The sequence below is a fragment of the Oncorhynchus mykiss genome, chromosome 3 (genome assembly GCF_013265735.2).
Source record: "Oncorhynchus mykiss isolate Arlee chromosome 3, USDA_OmykA_1.1, whole genome shotgun sequence".
Lineage (NCBI taxonomy): Eukaryota > Metazoa > Chordata > Actinopteri > Salmoniformes > Salmonidae > Oncorhynchus > Oncorhynchus mykiss.
In genome coordinates, this window is record NC_048567.1 from 3,091,211 (window position 1) to 3,106,409 (window position 15,199).

The window sequence follows — 15,199 nt, forward strand, 5'->3', positions numbered from 1 at the left end:
ATTTCCATGTTTTTTATATGAGTAGATGTAGTGGTAGTGGACTTGAAAAAGGAGATATAAGATATAGAATCATTTTGTATTTTTTGCTTTGTCATTACCCCCCCCCCCCCCCCCCCCCGAAAAACATTCCCCCAAAGATCGATGATCAACAATATGTCAAAGTAAAATAATGAACTATAACTGTTTAATCAATACAAATAGTCCACCATTTTCGACAGTGTGCAGGTCTCTCATCTTTTCCAGTATTCTTATTTTGACTCCTACGCACCTGGAACAGACACTATTGAGTACTAAGGAACTTAAAAGAGCGCAGACGGCCTCTTATCATTTAACATAATTACACATGCCATGCATCACAGCAATTGCAGTGTTATATTGTGGCAACCATGTGGAATATTTATACTTTTCAATCATATTACACCAGACAAGATGTACTATACAGAAACAGCACAGACTTTGAGAACAATACAGTTTGAGTGTCATTACTGCATCTATATATACACACACAGACTTTGAGAACAATACAGTTTGAGTGTCATTACTGCATCTATATATACACACACAGACTTTGGAAATCAGATGTCTGGAAGGAATCATTGGCTACTTCAGATCACAGACCAGGGCTTTGTGGTAGACTGTTCCTATGAGAAGCTTTCCTTCATAGGGAGCTGCTACAGAGGATCCTATGAGCACACTGCCATCATCAGCATAGACCTGAGTCACCACTGGCTTCTCATAGTGGATGTCCTGAATCCTAATGACCTATAAAACAAATTATGATAAAGAAAACCAATTCAAGCTTTTGGTACATGGGCTGTGTCCCAAATGGCAGCCTATTCCCTATACAGTGCACTACACTACTTTTGGCCAAGGCCCATAGGGAGTATACTCTATAGGGCAGGTATTCCCAAACTGGGGTGATATATACTCTATAGGGCAGGTATTCCCAAACTGGGGTGATATATACTCTATAGGGCAGGTATTCCCAAACTGGGGTGATATATACTCTATAGGGCAGGTATTCCCAAACTGGGGTGATATATACTCTATAGGGCAGGTATTCCCAAACTGGGGTGATATATACTCTATAGGGCAGGTATTCCCAAACTGGGGTGATATATACTCTATAGGGCAGGTATTCCCAAACTGGTGATGTGATATAGCGAAGCACCTGAGTGAGTTGGGTGTGAAATTACGCAGGTACTTTCCCGAAACGGATGACACAAACAACTGGATTGGTTATCCCTTTCATGCCCTGCCTCCAGTCCACTTACATGCCTTGCCTCCAGTCCACTTACATGCCCTGCCTCCAGTCCACTTACATGCCCTGCCTCCAGTCCACTTACATGCCCTGCCTCCAGTCCACTTACATGCCCTGCCTCCAGTCCACTTACATGCCCTGCCTCCAGTCCACTTACATGCCCTGCCTCCAGGCCACTTACATGCCCTGCCTCCAGTCCACTTACATGCCCTGCCTCCAGTCCACTTACATGCCCTGCCTCCAGTCCACTTACATGCCCTGCCTCCAGTCCACTTACATGCCCTGCCTCCAGTCCACTTACATGCCCTGCCTCCAGTCCACTTACATGCCCTGCCTCCAGTCCACTTACATGCCCTGCCTCCAGTCCACTTACATGCCCTGCCTCCAGTCCACTTACATGCCCTGCCTCCAGTCCACTTACATGCCCTGCCTCCAGTCCACTTACATGCTCTGCCTCCAGTCCACTTACATGCCCTGCCTCCAGTCCACTTACATGCCCTGCCTCCAGTCCACTTACATGCCCTGCCTCCAGTCCACTTACATGCCCTGCCTCCAGTCCACTTACATGCGCTGCCTCCAGTCCACTTTCCTGCCCTGCCTACAGTCCACTTTCCTGCCCTGCCTACAGTCCACTTACATGCCCTGCCTCCAGTCCACTTACATGCCCTGCCTCCAGTCCACTTTCATGCCCTGCCTCCAGTCCACTTTCATGTCCTGCCTCCAGTCCACTTTCATGCCCTGCCTCCAGTCCACTTACATGCCCTGCCTCCAGTCCACTTACATGCCCTGCCTCCAGTCCACTTACATGCCCTGCCTCCAGTCCACTTACATGCCCTGCCTCCAGTCCACTTACATGCCCTGCCTCCAGTCCACTTTCATGCCCTGCCTCCAGTCCACTTTCATGCCCTGCCTCCAGTCCACTTACATGCCCTGCCTCCAGTCCACTTACATGCCCTGCCTCCAGTCCACTTACATGCCCTGCCTCCAGTCCACTTACATGCCCTGCCTCCAGTCCACTTACATGCCCTGCCTCCAGTCCACTTACATGCCCTGCCTCCAGTCCACTTACATGCGCTGCCTCCAGTCCACTTTCCTGCCCTGCCTACAGTCCACTTACATGCCCTGCCTCCAGTCCACTTACATGCCCTGCCTCCAGTCCACTTTCATGCCCTGCCTCCAGTCCACTTTCATGTCCTGCCTCCAGTCCACTTTCATGCCCTGCCTCCAGTCCACTTTCATGCCCTGCCTCCAGTCCACTTACATGCCCTGCCTCCAGTCCAATTACCGATATCTGAACAAGAGAGACTCATAAACATTGCAACAAGCGGTTCTGTGAAAATTGAATTTAATCAGAAGCCACTGCCATATTTCTGGATTTGGCTGCGCTCAGAATATCCTGCCTTGGCAAATCGTGCTGTTAAAACACTGATGCCCTTTGCAACCACGTACCTATGTGAGAGTGGATTCTCGGCCCTCATTAGTATGAAAACTAAATAAAGGCACAGATTGTGTGTGGAAAATGATTTAAGACTGAGACTCTCTCCAATACAACCCAACATTGCAGAGTTATGTGCATCCTTTCAAGCACACCTTTCTCATTAACCTGTGGTGAGTTATGCACAATTTTCAATTAACAAATAAGGTTTAATATCTAAGATGGTTAAATAAAAAATTATTAATTTGATTGACTATTATTATATTATTATTGACTATTATTATATTATTATTATTTATATTATTTATATTATTATTTGTGCCCTGGTCCTATAAGAGCTCTTTGTCACTTCCCATGAGCCGGGTTGTTACAGAAACTCACACTCATTCTTATGTTTAATAAATGTATCGTATAGTGTGTGTTTGGCAGGCTTACAATGGTGGCAAAAAAACAACATTTGAGAGTGTGCTGACCCTGGTGCTAGAGGGGGGGTACGCAGCTGGAGGTTGAATGTTTGAAGGGGTACGGGACTATAAAAAGTGTGGGAACTACTGCTATAGGGAATAGGGTGCCATTTGGAACTGAGATCAGAGTGAATTTATTCCTATAATATAATAGAACTAGAGAGGACATGGTAAATGACGTACTAACCTCAGATCCAGGTAGATCCTCAGGGTCATATACTGCTACCTTTGCTCCATTAGGGTGACAACCCAGCCATAGGTCACCTGTTACATGGTCCACCTCGATGTTGTCACAGAGAGACCCAACGGCTACAGACTGGTTGGAGACAGACATCATTAGGAATGTGATGGCTGATTGTATTACAGCGGTTGGACCATCTCTAGAAACAATACTAAATATAATATTATGCCCGTAAAGAAGTTTGCGTTCATATTTGATGTAGTGAAAAAGTTTTACCTTGACATGTACCAAGTCTTTGTTTTTCTTTATCTCAAAAACAGCAATCTCATGGTCCAAAATAGCAGACACGTATAGATACCTGTGGGGGGGAAGAACACATTTATTGTTTTACTGCATAACACACTTCCAAAGAGCACAGCCGAGTTGTACATTTTAAACTGTTGGATTCTCAATTGTGTAGACTTTACTACAATTGTGGAAACAAAGAAGGCACCTTTTGTCGGGTGACATGTTGATGCCGTTAGCAGATAGGAAGCCATCGCCCACTGCCTTCACTCCTCCAGGGCTGTAGTAAACCACGTCGGCCCAGGGTAGACCCAGGAACACAGCCAGCATGTGTAGCACTGCACTGGGATAGGAGTGATCGTTGGTGGCATAGAAGCTCTCCACTCCCACAGCCACAATGTCATTCACACTGAGAGAGTAAAGGGCAAAAACATACAGAGTTAGCCAAGCAGAAACACACCACTGTGGAACTCTCACTGGTCATACTGTACAGTACATAGCCAATGTGGTTCATCCACATCATGTAAATGTAAACATCTCACACCTACCTATGAAGGAGATCATGCTTTATAGTTTTCAGGTGCACAATGGTGTTGTCCTCTTCGACAAATAGAAAGATCTCTACCTGGCTCGTGTAATGTTGAGGGTGATTGACAACAAACAGATAGATGGTTTTATCTGGAAGGAGATGGGAGTTCAGCAGTGAGAAATATCGCCTCTACTGTCTCCTCTGGTGTCTAAGGCTCTCTATTGATTGACAGGGAAGACACACACACACACACACACACACACACACACATAGTAGTGTTCATAATTCCATAGGCAATGGTCTGAAGAGTGTTCCAATTTGGGATAATCTGGTCTGGAATGGAGGAATTTGCTGCGATTTCTGACTTGAGTAACTAGAATAATTGCTGACACATGTTTTATACTGTACTGTTTTACTGTGTACTGTTGTACTGTATACTGTATTGTTGTACTGTATACTGTATTGTTGTACTGTATACTGTATTGTTGTACTGTATACTGTATTGTTGTACTGTATACTGTATTGTTTTACTGTATACTGTATTGTTTTACTGTATACTGTTGTACTGTATACTGTATTGTTTTACTGTATACTGTATTGTTTTACTGTATACTGTATTGTTTTACTGTATACTGTATTGTTTTACTGTATACTGTATTGTTTTACTGTATACTGTATTGTTTTACTGTATACTGTATTGTTTTACTGTATACTGCACTGTTTTGCTATACAGTACCAGTCAAATATTTGGACACACCTACTCATGCAAGGGTTTTTCTTTATGCCAAAGTGTGCAAAGTGTGTCATCAAGGCAAAGGGTGACTAATTTGAAGAATCTAAAATATATTTAGATATGTTTAACACTTTTTTGGTTACCTCATGATTCCATATGTGTTATTTCATAGTTGTGATGTCTTCTCTATTACTCTACAATGTAGAAAATAGTTTTTAAAAAACAGAAAAACCCTTGAATGAGCAGGTGTGTCCAAACTTTTGACTGGTACTGTATATTGTACTTATATTTTATTAATCAAATATATTATAAACATATATTGTGTAATTTCCATTTTTGTATGTTGTTGAATCAAACAGCTGGCCATCACGGTCTAGCCGGTCTTGATGAGGGAAAGTGTCTGGCAGAGAGATTCACAGTCAAAGTGTGTCTCTATATACGCTGTGGATTTTATTGGTTGGGTGGGTGATTACACAAAGCTCACTGGTCCACTTTGTGAAGTTACCACATGTCCGATGTTTTTGAAACAAACTAATTTCATATGTGAGAGCTAAATCTCCCATACCTTACCTGTCTCGTCAATGTAGACACTGATTCCATGGGGGTTGAAGGAGTCCCGGTCCAGGTCTCCTTTGATTGTCAGCTCCACAGGGATCAGTCTGGGGTCCAACAGGTCCAGGGTATAGATCTTCCCTGGGTCATCAGAGAAGGAGGGCATTCCAGGATATTTCAAGCCCTGAGTGGGGGTATTGATTTGACATGAGTGACAGGGTCCTCAAAAGTCCTAAATGTCACCCTATTCCCTATATAGTGCACTACTTTTGACTAAATTAGTGCACTATGTAGGGAATAGGGTACCGTTTGGGATACAATAGGTTGTATGTATTGTATTATTAAAAACAGCTGTTTTATTCTGTAAAAATAGTTATTTTATCATCAGTGTGAGGGAGGTATGTTCAACAGGCAATATTATGAATTGAGGACAATATTTGAATTATTCAGTGTGCCTTACCAGAATATACTTGCCATGAAGGATCGCATCATGACAATGGATTGTACTTACGGTGCTTATGATGGCCAGTCCATCTCGAAGTATGGTGAAGTCCTCTGCTCCATATTCTGTACATATAGGATTGTCCACAAACCATTAGCAATAGCCTATATCAATGTATTCTTTTTATCCCATAGGCCAAAGGCCTTCATTAAACATAACATCATCATCATGACACCAAACAAAGCATGCTGGGACACGTTGATACTTGGACTATTAGTCTAATGGACTTCAGCCCTGACACTTGCCCAACTAGCGGTTATACAGCCTGATCTCATCACACATACTGAGAAGACTCATTATTTTGAGCCTACTGGAATAACTGGAACAGGCTCAAAGTAGAACAGGCTATTTCAACATTACATTGGTATCTATCTCACACCGATGTGAAACATAGAAGAACTACACTATATGTATTAATTAAAGCATGAACTGTTATAATGTCAATATGATTACAATTTAATGGACTGGTTCAGACATACCTATATTCTTTAATAGGTGACAGTTGGGGAGGCGTTTTACAGGCACTTCTCTGTTGGCAAGGGCTATTTCACTGCAAATAGAACCCGGTTAATATTACTTTGGTGTGAAAGCAAGAGCAACACAGATCATTCTAATTTCAGCTTTTGACACTCTCACACCACTGCTCAATTCACCTAAAGTAGTTCACTTCAAAGTTGCTAAAAGCCTATTTTTCAAATATCACTTTTAATGTCTGAGGCCTCTGTTGACAATGCCAATCAGGTCAATATTGTAAACTCTGATCAGGAAAATGTAGCATGATTCCGAAGAAGACATTCCAAAGAAGATACACATGCCCTATAATGTTAAAATGTTCAGCAACCATGCAGCCTACCTCAATTTAAGAAGTCTTTGCCCCAAAAGAGCTGCCAATGCAGCAATGCAGATGGTAACAAGCACCCACTTCATGGCAGACAAACTCTTTCCCTTGGTCAAAGGTTATGAAATCCGTGTGCAAAAGGTGGGTGTGTTGTGTACAGGCAGAGTGTAATTGCACAGTTGAACCATGGGGCGCGCTGTAGTTTAGCAATTCCTAGAGGGAGGTCAAATCTGCAGTCCTAAAACTGTGATCCCTGGGTTCATGATGATGATATTGTCCACATCACTTGTTTGCTGCTTTTCAGACAAATGAGTTGACAACTAAACAACAGTTGAGACTTGCACGCCAAATTAGCGGCCCGCATTTAATGTAAAGAAGTTAACACACTTGTGAAGAATACAATATTCAGTTACATCACAACTGAATCTAGTTCACTTTACAAAGAGGGTAGAAAACATATCAAATACTGGTTTTCCATGTCAAATCAGTGAGATGTACCTGTAATTGAACTTTAACCTCTACGCAGGGGTGTAAAGTACTTAAGTAAACATACTTTAAAGTACTACTTAAGTCATTTTTTGGGGTATCTGTACTTTACTATTGATATATTTTTTTACAACTTTTAACACTACATTCCTAAAGAAAGAATGTACTTTTTACTCCATTGAGTTTACCTAACACCCAAAAGTTACATTTTGAAAGCTTAGCAGGACAGGAAAATGACCAATTCACACACTTATCAAGACAACACATGGTCATCCCTTCTGCCTCTGATTTGACGGACTCACTAAACACAAATGCATCTTTCGTAAATTATACCTGAGTGTTGGAGTGTGCCCCTGGCTATCCATACATTTTAAAAACAAGAAAATGGGGCCGTCTGCTTTGCTTAAAAGAAGGAATTTGAAATGATTTACACTTCTACTTTTTCTTTTGATACTTAACTATATTTTTTTGCAATTACATTTACTTTGGATACTTAAGTATATTTATAACCAAATACTTTTATACTTTTACTCAAGTAGTATTTTACTGGGAGACTTTTCCTTTTACTTGAGTAACTTTCTATTAAGGTACTTTTACTCAAGTATGACAATTGGGTACTTTTTCCACCACTGCCTCTATGGGATCGGTCCCCCCCACGGGACAGTTGAAATAAAGAGCGCTAATGTGATTAGCATGACGCTGTAGGTGTTGGTCAATCTCTTCAACAGATGATCAGGTCTATATAATTATCAAACATACATTAGTAATGGAAAGGAAACACAGACTCTTAGTTTAAGTATTAAAATACTCATTTTAGTAATACAACTGTAGGCAGAAGTTGGTACAGAGTACAGTATAACAGTACATGATAGTTCTCCCCAAGTTCTGCAAAATGTGTAAGACTCATATAGCCTCTCCCAGTCCTCCTTGCATGAGTTTCCCTGGCAACAACATTTTAATAAATCTAACCTCCCTCTGACAGCAGTAACCATCTTATCAGCAATTAAAAGCTCAGAAGTGGGTTTTAACTGAAACTTGACCTGTCATCACAAGTATGAACGAGTGTAAGTATCTTCTGATAGGTGGCTGGTTTCATCAGGTCTGTGACAGCCTTGTGTTCTCAGAAAACCAGATAACCACGGTGGGATCCAGACAGGAGGAGTCTGAATGTAGACGCCTTCTGATAGTGTCTGAAGGTCACATCACTCAAAAACAGATTTTAACACACACACACACACAGAGGTCTCCTGAAGAGGAGACCTTACAGTTTACCATAAGATAATTTATTAACCCTTTAAAAGGTATAAGGCCTTGGTTTAACCCTCTTCATTAGTAACAAGAACATTTCCCAGGACATGTCTTATATGGGCAAAAAGCTTAAATGTTTGTTAATCTAACTGCACTGTCCAATTTACAGTAGCCATTACAGTGAAAAAATACCATGCTATTGTTTGAAAGTGCACAACAACAAAACATTTTTTATCACAGCAACTGGTTTGATATATTCACCTCTGAAGGTAAATAACATACTTACATTCAGAATCTTGCTCTGATTTGTCATCCAGAGATAAAATGTAGCTTAGTTTTGTTTGATAAAATCCATTTTTATATTAAAAAACATCACATCTAGATGTGTGAAGGTTGGTGTATTTTCTGTAGGGAAGCTAATTATCCATAATTTATGACATTCCTAGAAGTGTGTAAACTTACATTTTTTATTACCATATCATTTTTGTATGTTCTCTATAGTTATGTACTTGTGTTAATTGACCAATTCGGCAAATTTGGGCAGACTTGAAACAACATTTTGAACAGTAATGCAACGGTTCATTGGATCAGTCTAAAACTTTGTACATACACTGCTGCCATCTAGTGAAATTGCACCTAGACTCCTAAGTGAGATATTGGCCTTTCTATTGCATTTCAAAGATGGGGGGAAAACATAAAAAATAAATGTTTTTTTCCCCCTTTGTATTATCTTTTACCAGATCTAATGTGTTATATTCTCCTACATCAATTTCACATTTCCACACACTTCAAAGTGTTTCCTTTCAAATGGTATCAATAATATGCATATCCTTGCTTCAGGTCCTGAGCTACAGGCAGTTATATTTGGGTATGTCATTTTAGGCAAAAAAAAATAACAGTCAGATTATTCTTATCAAGTCATTTCTCCTGTCATTTATCAACTTTTATACAACATTACTATGTATTGTATTGTTACAGGTTTTGTTCAGTGCACCAGCGTTATCTTTGACATATCATTTTGTCAACTTTATTGCAAATCTAACTTCCTGTGATTAGACAGAGCATGCAATGAATGAACTTTAAAATATTTTTTTTTACTTATCAACTTGAACCCCACAGGCCACGGCAGAATTCAGTACGGCACAACATTGAGGAATTTTCAGCTAGATATACAGCCTCTTAAAGAAGAAGTTACAGGTCTGTGAGAGCCAGAAAAATGACCAAATACTTATTTTCCACCATAATTTGCAAATAAATTCATTAAAAATCCTACAATGTGATTTTCTCATTTTGTCTGTCATAGTTGAAGTGTACCTATGATGAAAATTACAGGCCTCTCTCATCTTTTTAAGTGGGAGAACTTGCACAATTGGTGGCTGACAAAATATTTTTTTGCCCCACTGTATATTATGTAGAACAGACATCCCTCCCTGTCATATAGAGTAAGGAATCTTATTAACTCTATTCATTGCATTTCCATCTGCAACATTCAGTATGTTGCACACTTGCACTCTTCCGACCACAACCCACGTCGGAAGCCTGTTTTCTACATAAAGCATTGGCTACTGGTCTACCTTGGCTAGATCACAGACCAAGGCTTTCTGGTAGATTGTTCCAATGAGAAGCTTTCCTCCGTAGGGAGCTGCTACAGAGGATCCTATGAGCACACTGCCATCATCAGCATAGACCTGGGTCACCACTGGCTTCTCAGAGTGGATGTCTTTAATCTGAATCACCTGTGAAAACAATATCATGAAATGTAGATGTATACCAGACAGTGAGCATTACAGAGAAAGACACCCACCCCAGGTCCAGTCCAAGTCCACTTTAAGTCCACTCAATGTCCACTCCAAGTACACTTTAAGTCCACTCCAAGTCCACTCAATGTCCACTCCAAGACCACTCCAAGTCCACTCTAAATCCACTCTGAATACACTCCAAGTCCACTCCAAGCCCAGTCCATGTCCACTCTAAGACCACTTTAAGTCCAGTCCATGTCCACCCCAAATCCACCCCAAGTCCACTCTAAGTCCACTCTAAGTCCACTCTAAGTCCACTAAGACCACTCTAAGTCCACTCTAAGACCACTCTAAGTCCACTCTAAGTGCACTCTAAGTCCACTCTAAGTCCACTAAGACCACTTTAAGTCCACTCTAAGTCCACTCTAAGACCACTTTAAGTCCAGTTCATATCCACTCTAAGTCCACTCTAAGTCCATTGCGCTTGTGTGTTTCCTCTCGTACAGTAGTTGGAATGTACTGTAGTCCAGCAGCTTTTACCTATAGCATAGTAGAGGCGTGAACATGTGAAAACAATGTTGGTGTATAGTACAGAGATACACTGCTGGTATATGATCCAGAAAGCAGTTCACTCAGGAAGTTTCAATAGCACAGGGCAGGTGTACGAACCTCAGATCCAGGAAGATCCTCAGGATCATTTCGAAATAGTTTCCAGCCATTAGGGTGACAACCAATCCACAAGTCGCCAGTCTCAGGGTCAACATAAATGTTGTCAACAAGAGAGCCCACTTCCACGACCTGGTGACAAAGAATAATATCACGTAAGCTATAAAAATAAAGAGAGTCACACACTCTATATATATAAACTCCCAGTAATTTATTGGGTAAAACACCTAACGTTTCGGCATCACTGTGCCTTCTTCAGGGCGCTTGAGAGCAGAGGGTGCCTGAGAGCAGAGGGTGCCTTCTTCAGGGTGCTTTCTTCAGGACACAGTGAATGCCAAAACATTGTTTTTTTTACCCAATAAATTACTGGGACTTTATATATATTCGGTGTGCGACTCTCTATATTTTTAGACATAGTTTATTCGCCGTTAGTCAGCACCTCTACACTAAATCATTTTCTTTGGGTGTGCGCCAGCTCATGCTTTTTAAAATAATAATATCATGAAATGAGTTTTAAAGAGCCTATTCTGGATTCAGATACACAAGCAATGGGAGAGAATAAACACATCAGATTTAGGCTTTCAACAGAGCAGCATGTTTCAATAGTCCATTTGACTATTTACCAGGTGTAAAACAAATCTGCCATTCCTCATATTTTACCTTTACTGGGGCCAAACCATTGCTTTCCAGTCGCTCCAAAACATGTATGTTGTGGTCAAATAAGTCAGCCACATATATGTGCCTACATGAAAACATAAATAGTTATATGTTACATAACATCACATCAACAGACCTTATCGTGTCAACATGTGATATCCACTCTATAATCAAACACGTAACAGGTTTGACTGCCCATATGGACAGGATTATTGAACTGTGTGTACACAGGACAGTACTCAAAGCGCATTGAAATTCTTTGTGTAATGTCATTATTTTTTTAATTGTAATTTTATCAGACATCCTTATACAGAGCGACTTACAGTAGTGAGTGCATACATTTGAGTACTTTATTCTTTTAAAAACATGTCATACTGGTTACCAATGGGAATCAAACCCACAACCCTGGCGCCATGCTCTACCAACTGAGCTACACGGGACTGAATACTTGAATAGAGCTATAGAAGTTGAATACATGATTTATCTAATTATTGTACCTTTTGTCAGGTGAGATGTTGATGCCATTGGCCATGTAGAATCCCTCAGCCACTACTTTGACCTCTTCAGGGCTGTAATACACAACGTTAGACCAGGGCTGAGCCAGAAGTACCTCCAGAGTATTCAGAGTGCCTCCACTGAAATAGTGATCGTTGGTGGCATAGAAGCTCTCCACTCCCACAGCCACAATGTCATTCACACTAAGAGAAAACCACAGATCAACTTAAATCACTATTTACTCTAAATGGCATATTTAAGAACTGTTGGTTGCATAACATGACAAAACAAAAATTATCATTAGTTTGTGCTCAGTTCAAATATCCCTAATTTCTCCAAACTCTCAGTCTTGAGAGTAGCCAAGTTTAAGAGGATAGGCTACATTTCCATATTGTTACCATGTAATTAACACTTTTAGCCCTGCTGGTATATGAAACTCTACCGACAATCTAGGTAACAAACCAAATTGGTTTGAAGCAATGACATGACTTTAGCTCTTGCATACCTGTGAAGGAATTCATGCTTTATGGTTTTCACATAGACAAGGGAGTGGTCCTCCTCAACAAACAGAAAGATCTCCACTTGTGTTTTCTTTTGAGGGTGATTGACCACAAACAGGTATACTGAGTTATCTGGAAAGTGGAGAAAAGATTCAGCTCAATCAATTGATCCGTCTTGTGTTTTTGACAGTTCTCTTTTCACACAAGAGACGATTGGGAAGGGCAGCAGATGCATTTCAAAACCTGTTTGCGTCCCAAAATGGCACCCTATTCCCCATTTATTTACGACTACATTTTTTATGTTGCGTGTTTCATATAGGGCCAAGTCAATGTTGTAACTCACAGTGCTAATAATAGCAAGTCCATTGGGAAGTATTGTGAGGTCCTCTGATCCGTACTCTGTCAGAAATCAAATCACATGTGTTCAGATACGGCTTTACAGGCAAATAGCGTTGTACAGTTACTTCATATAATACCATTGAACATGTGGCATAGAGCTCATGGAAAGGCATGCCTTTTATATCCATGCCAGCACTATTAAAGTTCCCCATGTCCTGTACATTCATGTGTACTGTACGTACCAAGGCTTTTGATTGGATGGCAGTTTGGGAGGTGGGTTTGGACAAGCTTTCTGGAAGCAAGAGTCCTTTTCCTGCAACATGTAAAATAAGGTTCATAGTTACATCCCTTCAAATGGTTATAATAACACAGAATAACACTGCAGTTTTAACACTGTAGTTATGACTTAGGGCATTTTTATGTGTCTATGTACAAACAATCATAAATATAGCCTAGTCAGCTATCACATTTAGTATAGCCTCAGACTACTGTAACTTGAGCATTGAGATCAGATTTGCTTGGCGCACAGCATTGCTGTTTGTCAACAACATCCATCAATCTCTCAATTTATAAATTCAGAAAAGTGAAAATAACCCAAACCATTATTACTCAGTAATAAAGCACTGGCTAATAAAGGAAAGTTAAATAGAAAAACCGGCTTATATCGCTTGCTGTCAACAAAACAACTTTTTGAGGTTGCTAGCAAAAACACTAAATTGGCTAGCTAGCTACTATAACAGCTAGCATGCAATTTTATTACAGCTAAAAAAAGCTACAACTACATAAACACAGCCTACCTTAAGTTAATAATTCTCTCTCCAAGAAATGCTGATAAAGCAGCAACAAAAAGTGATATGACAACCAGCTTCCCCATTTTGAATAATTAGATAGTAGTAAATTGAGCAACTTTCGAGATAACTTCACATGTTCTGTTGAAGACCTGCCAGTCTCCGCCCCGCCCGGAGGCGACCCCTGTCTCCCGCAGACACTCACTGAGCGGCAACAGTGCAACTGTAGTTGATGTCAAATGTTAACACGAGCAGTGGCTGATGTCAAATGTTAACACTGAATGTGTGCGATGTGCATTCATTCCAATGTTGTGTATAAACTCCGGATGCCTAACAGGGAGCGCTTTATTGAAGCCATCTTGGTATTCCTTCTCCATTGTACTTTTTTTTATTTTGGTAGCTATAGAAATGCATGTATTAATGTCTACATTCGTTTGTGACATTTTTATTCTATTCCAGACACCTTCATACATACTTTTAAATAATATTATGTGAGCTAAACATACAAATACAAAATGAAAAATATATTAAAACATTTCCATAGTTGTTTTTTTAGTACCGTTACTGTCCACACAAGAAAAAAAATACATAAATACATGCAATTTTTTCCTTGAAACATTGAATTGAAATACTGTAGAATTCCATTCATTCCTATGGAGGACTGCTCCCACTGGGGAGTGCTAATGTGGTGGCTTCAAAGCCTCTCAATGGCCAATAGGAGAGGGTCAGCAATCCAGGGCTTAGATACATTATTAGTGCATACACTGATGTCAGTGATATAGTAGACTTTTCCTTGGTACCAGAATATTACCTTACATTATAGGCTATTCAATCAATTACAGACTCTCCCCCCAGAACCAATAGAACATATTTCAGGACAATAGTGAATTTGATTTTAAAATCTCAATCTGCACATGAACAGCTGAAATCACTCATAGAACAGAATACAACATATCCTGTTATCAATGCAGTAGTGGAAATCAATAATAATATATCCTGGTATCAACGCAGTAGGAAGGTGGCGATAGGTCACCATGCAACAATGCTCAGTGTGTAATACTGTTGTGTTGGAAACATTTTTTGGCTTTTTTCCTTGAGACAAATAAAATGCGAAGTAACCCAATTAATTACTCCTTCTTGAACACCAAAGTACTCATTCTCACTTAAATCTGTTTGCAAGGTCCAAACTATTTGATATTTTAGAAATTCCATGGCATTAGTGCCAGTGAATTTAAGCTTCAGTGGCGCAGTGGTCTAAGGCACTGCCTCTCAGTGCTAGAGGTGTCACTACAGACCCTGGTTTGATCCCGGGCTGTATCACAACCGGCCGTGATCGGGAGTCCCATAGGGTGGCGCACAATTGGTTACTGCGTCATCCGGGTTAGGGGAGGGTTTGGCTGGGGTAGGACGTCATTGCAAATAAGAATTTGTTCTTAACTGCCTAGCCTAGTTAAATAAAGGTTAAATAAAATAGAAAACATTTGTTGTTTAGACTCCATTA

At 40.4% G+C, this 15,199-nt stretch overlaps 2 protein-coding genes across 2 annotated transcripts; both read right to left on the reverse strand.

The window, feature by feature from the left end:
* Positions 1 to 321: 321 nt before the first annotated feature.
* LOC110520730 (serum paraoxonase/arylesterase 2) lies at positions 322 to 6,949 on the reverse strand. The gene is made up of 9 exons (XM_036965873.1): positions 6,796 to 6,949; positions 6,422 to 6,492; positions 5,952 to 6,007; positions 5,459 to 5,624; positions 4,175 to 4,304; positions 3,835 to 4,035; positions 3,618 to 3,699; positions 3,348 to 3,476; positions 322 to 762 (listed from the first exon to the last, which is right to left on the reverse strand). Exons 1-9 carry the CDS (start codon positions 6,867 to 6,869, stop codon positions 601 to 603), a joined length of 1,071 nt encoding a protein of 356 aa, XP_036821768.1. The 5' UTR covers positions 6,870 to 6,949; the 3' UTR covers positions 322 to 600.
* Positions 6,950 to 8,057: 1,108 nt separating this feature from the next.
* On the reverse strand, positions 8,058 to 15,030 carry LOC110506763 (serum paraoxonase/arylesterase 2). The gene is made up of 8 exons (XM_036975426.1): positions 13,708 to 15,030; positions 13,153 to 13,223; positions 12,915 to 12,970; positions 12,577 to 12,728; positions 12,074 to 12,274; positions 11,580 to 11,661; positions 10,923 to 11,051; positions 8,058 to 10,250 (listed from the first exon to the last, which is right to left on the reverse strand). Exons 1-8 carry the CDS (start codon positions 13,782 to 13,784, stop codon positions 10,077 to 10,079), a joined length of 942 nt encoding a protein of 313 aa, XP_036831321.1. The 5' UTR covers positions 13,785 to 15,030; the 3' UTR covers positions 8,058 to 10,076.
* Positions 15,031 to 15,199: the final 169 nt, after the last annotated feature.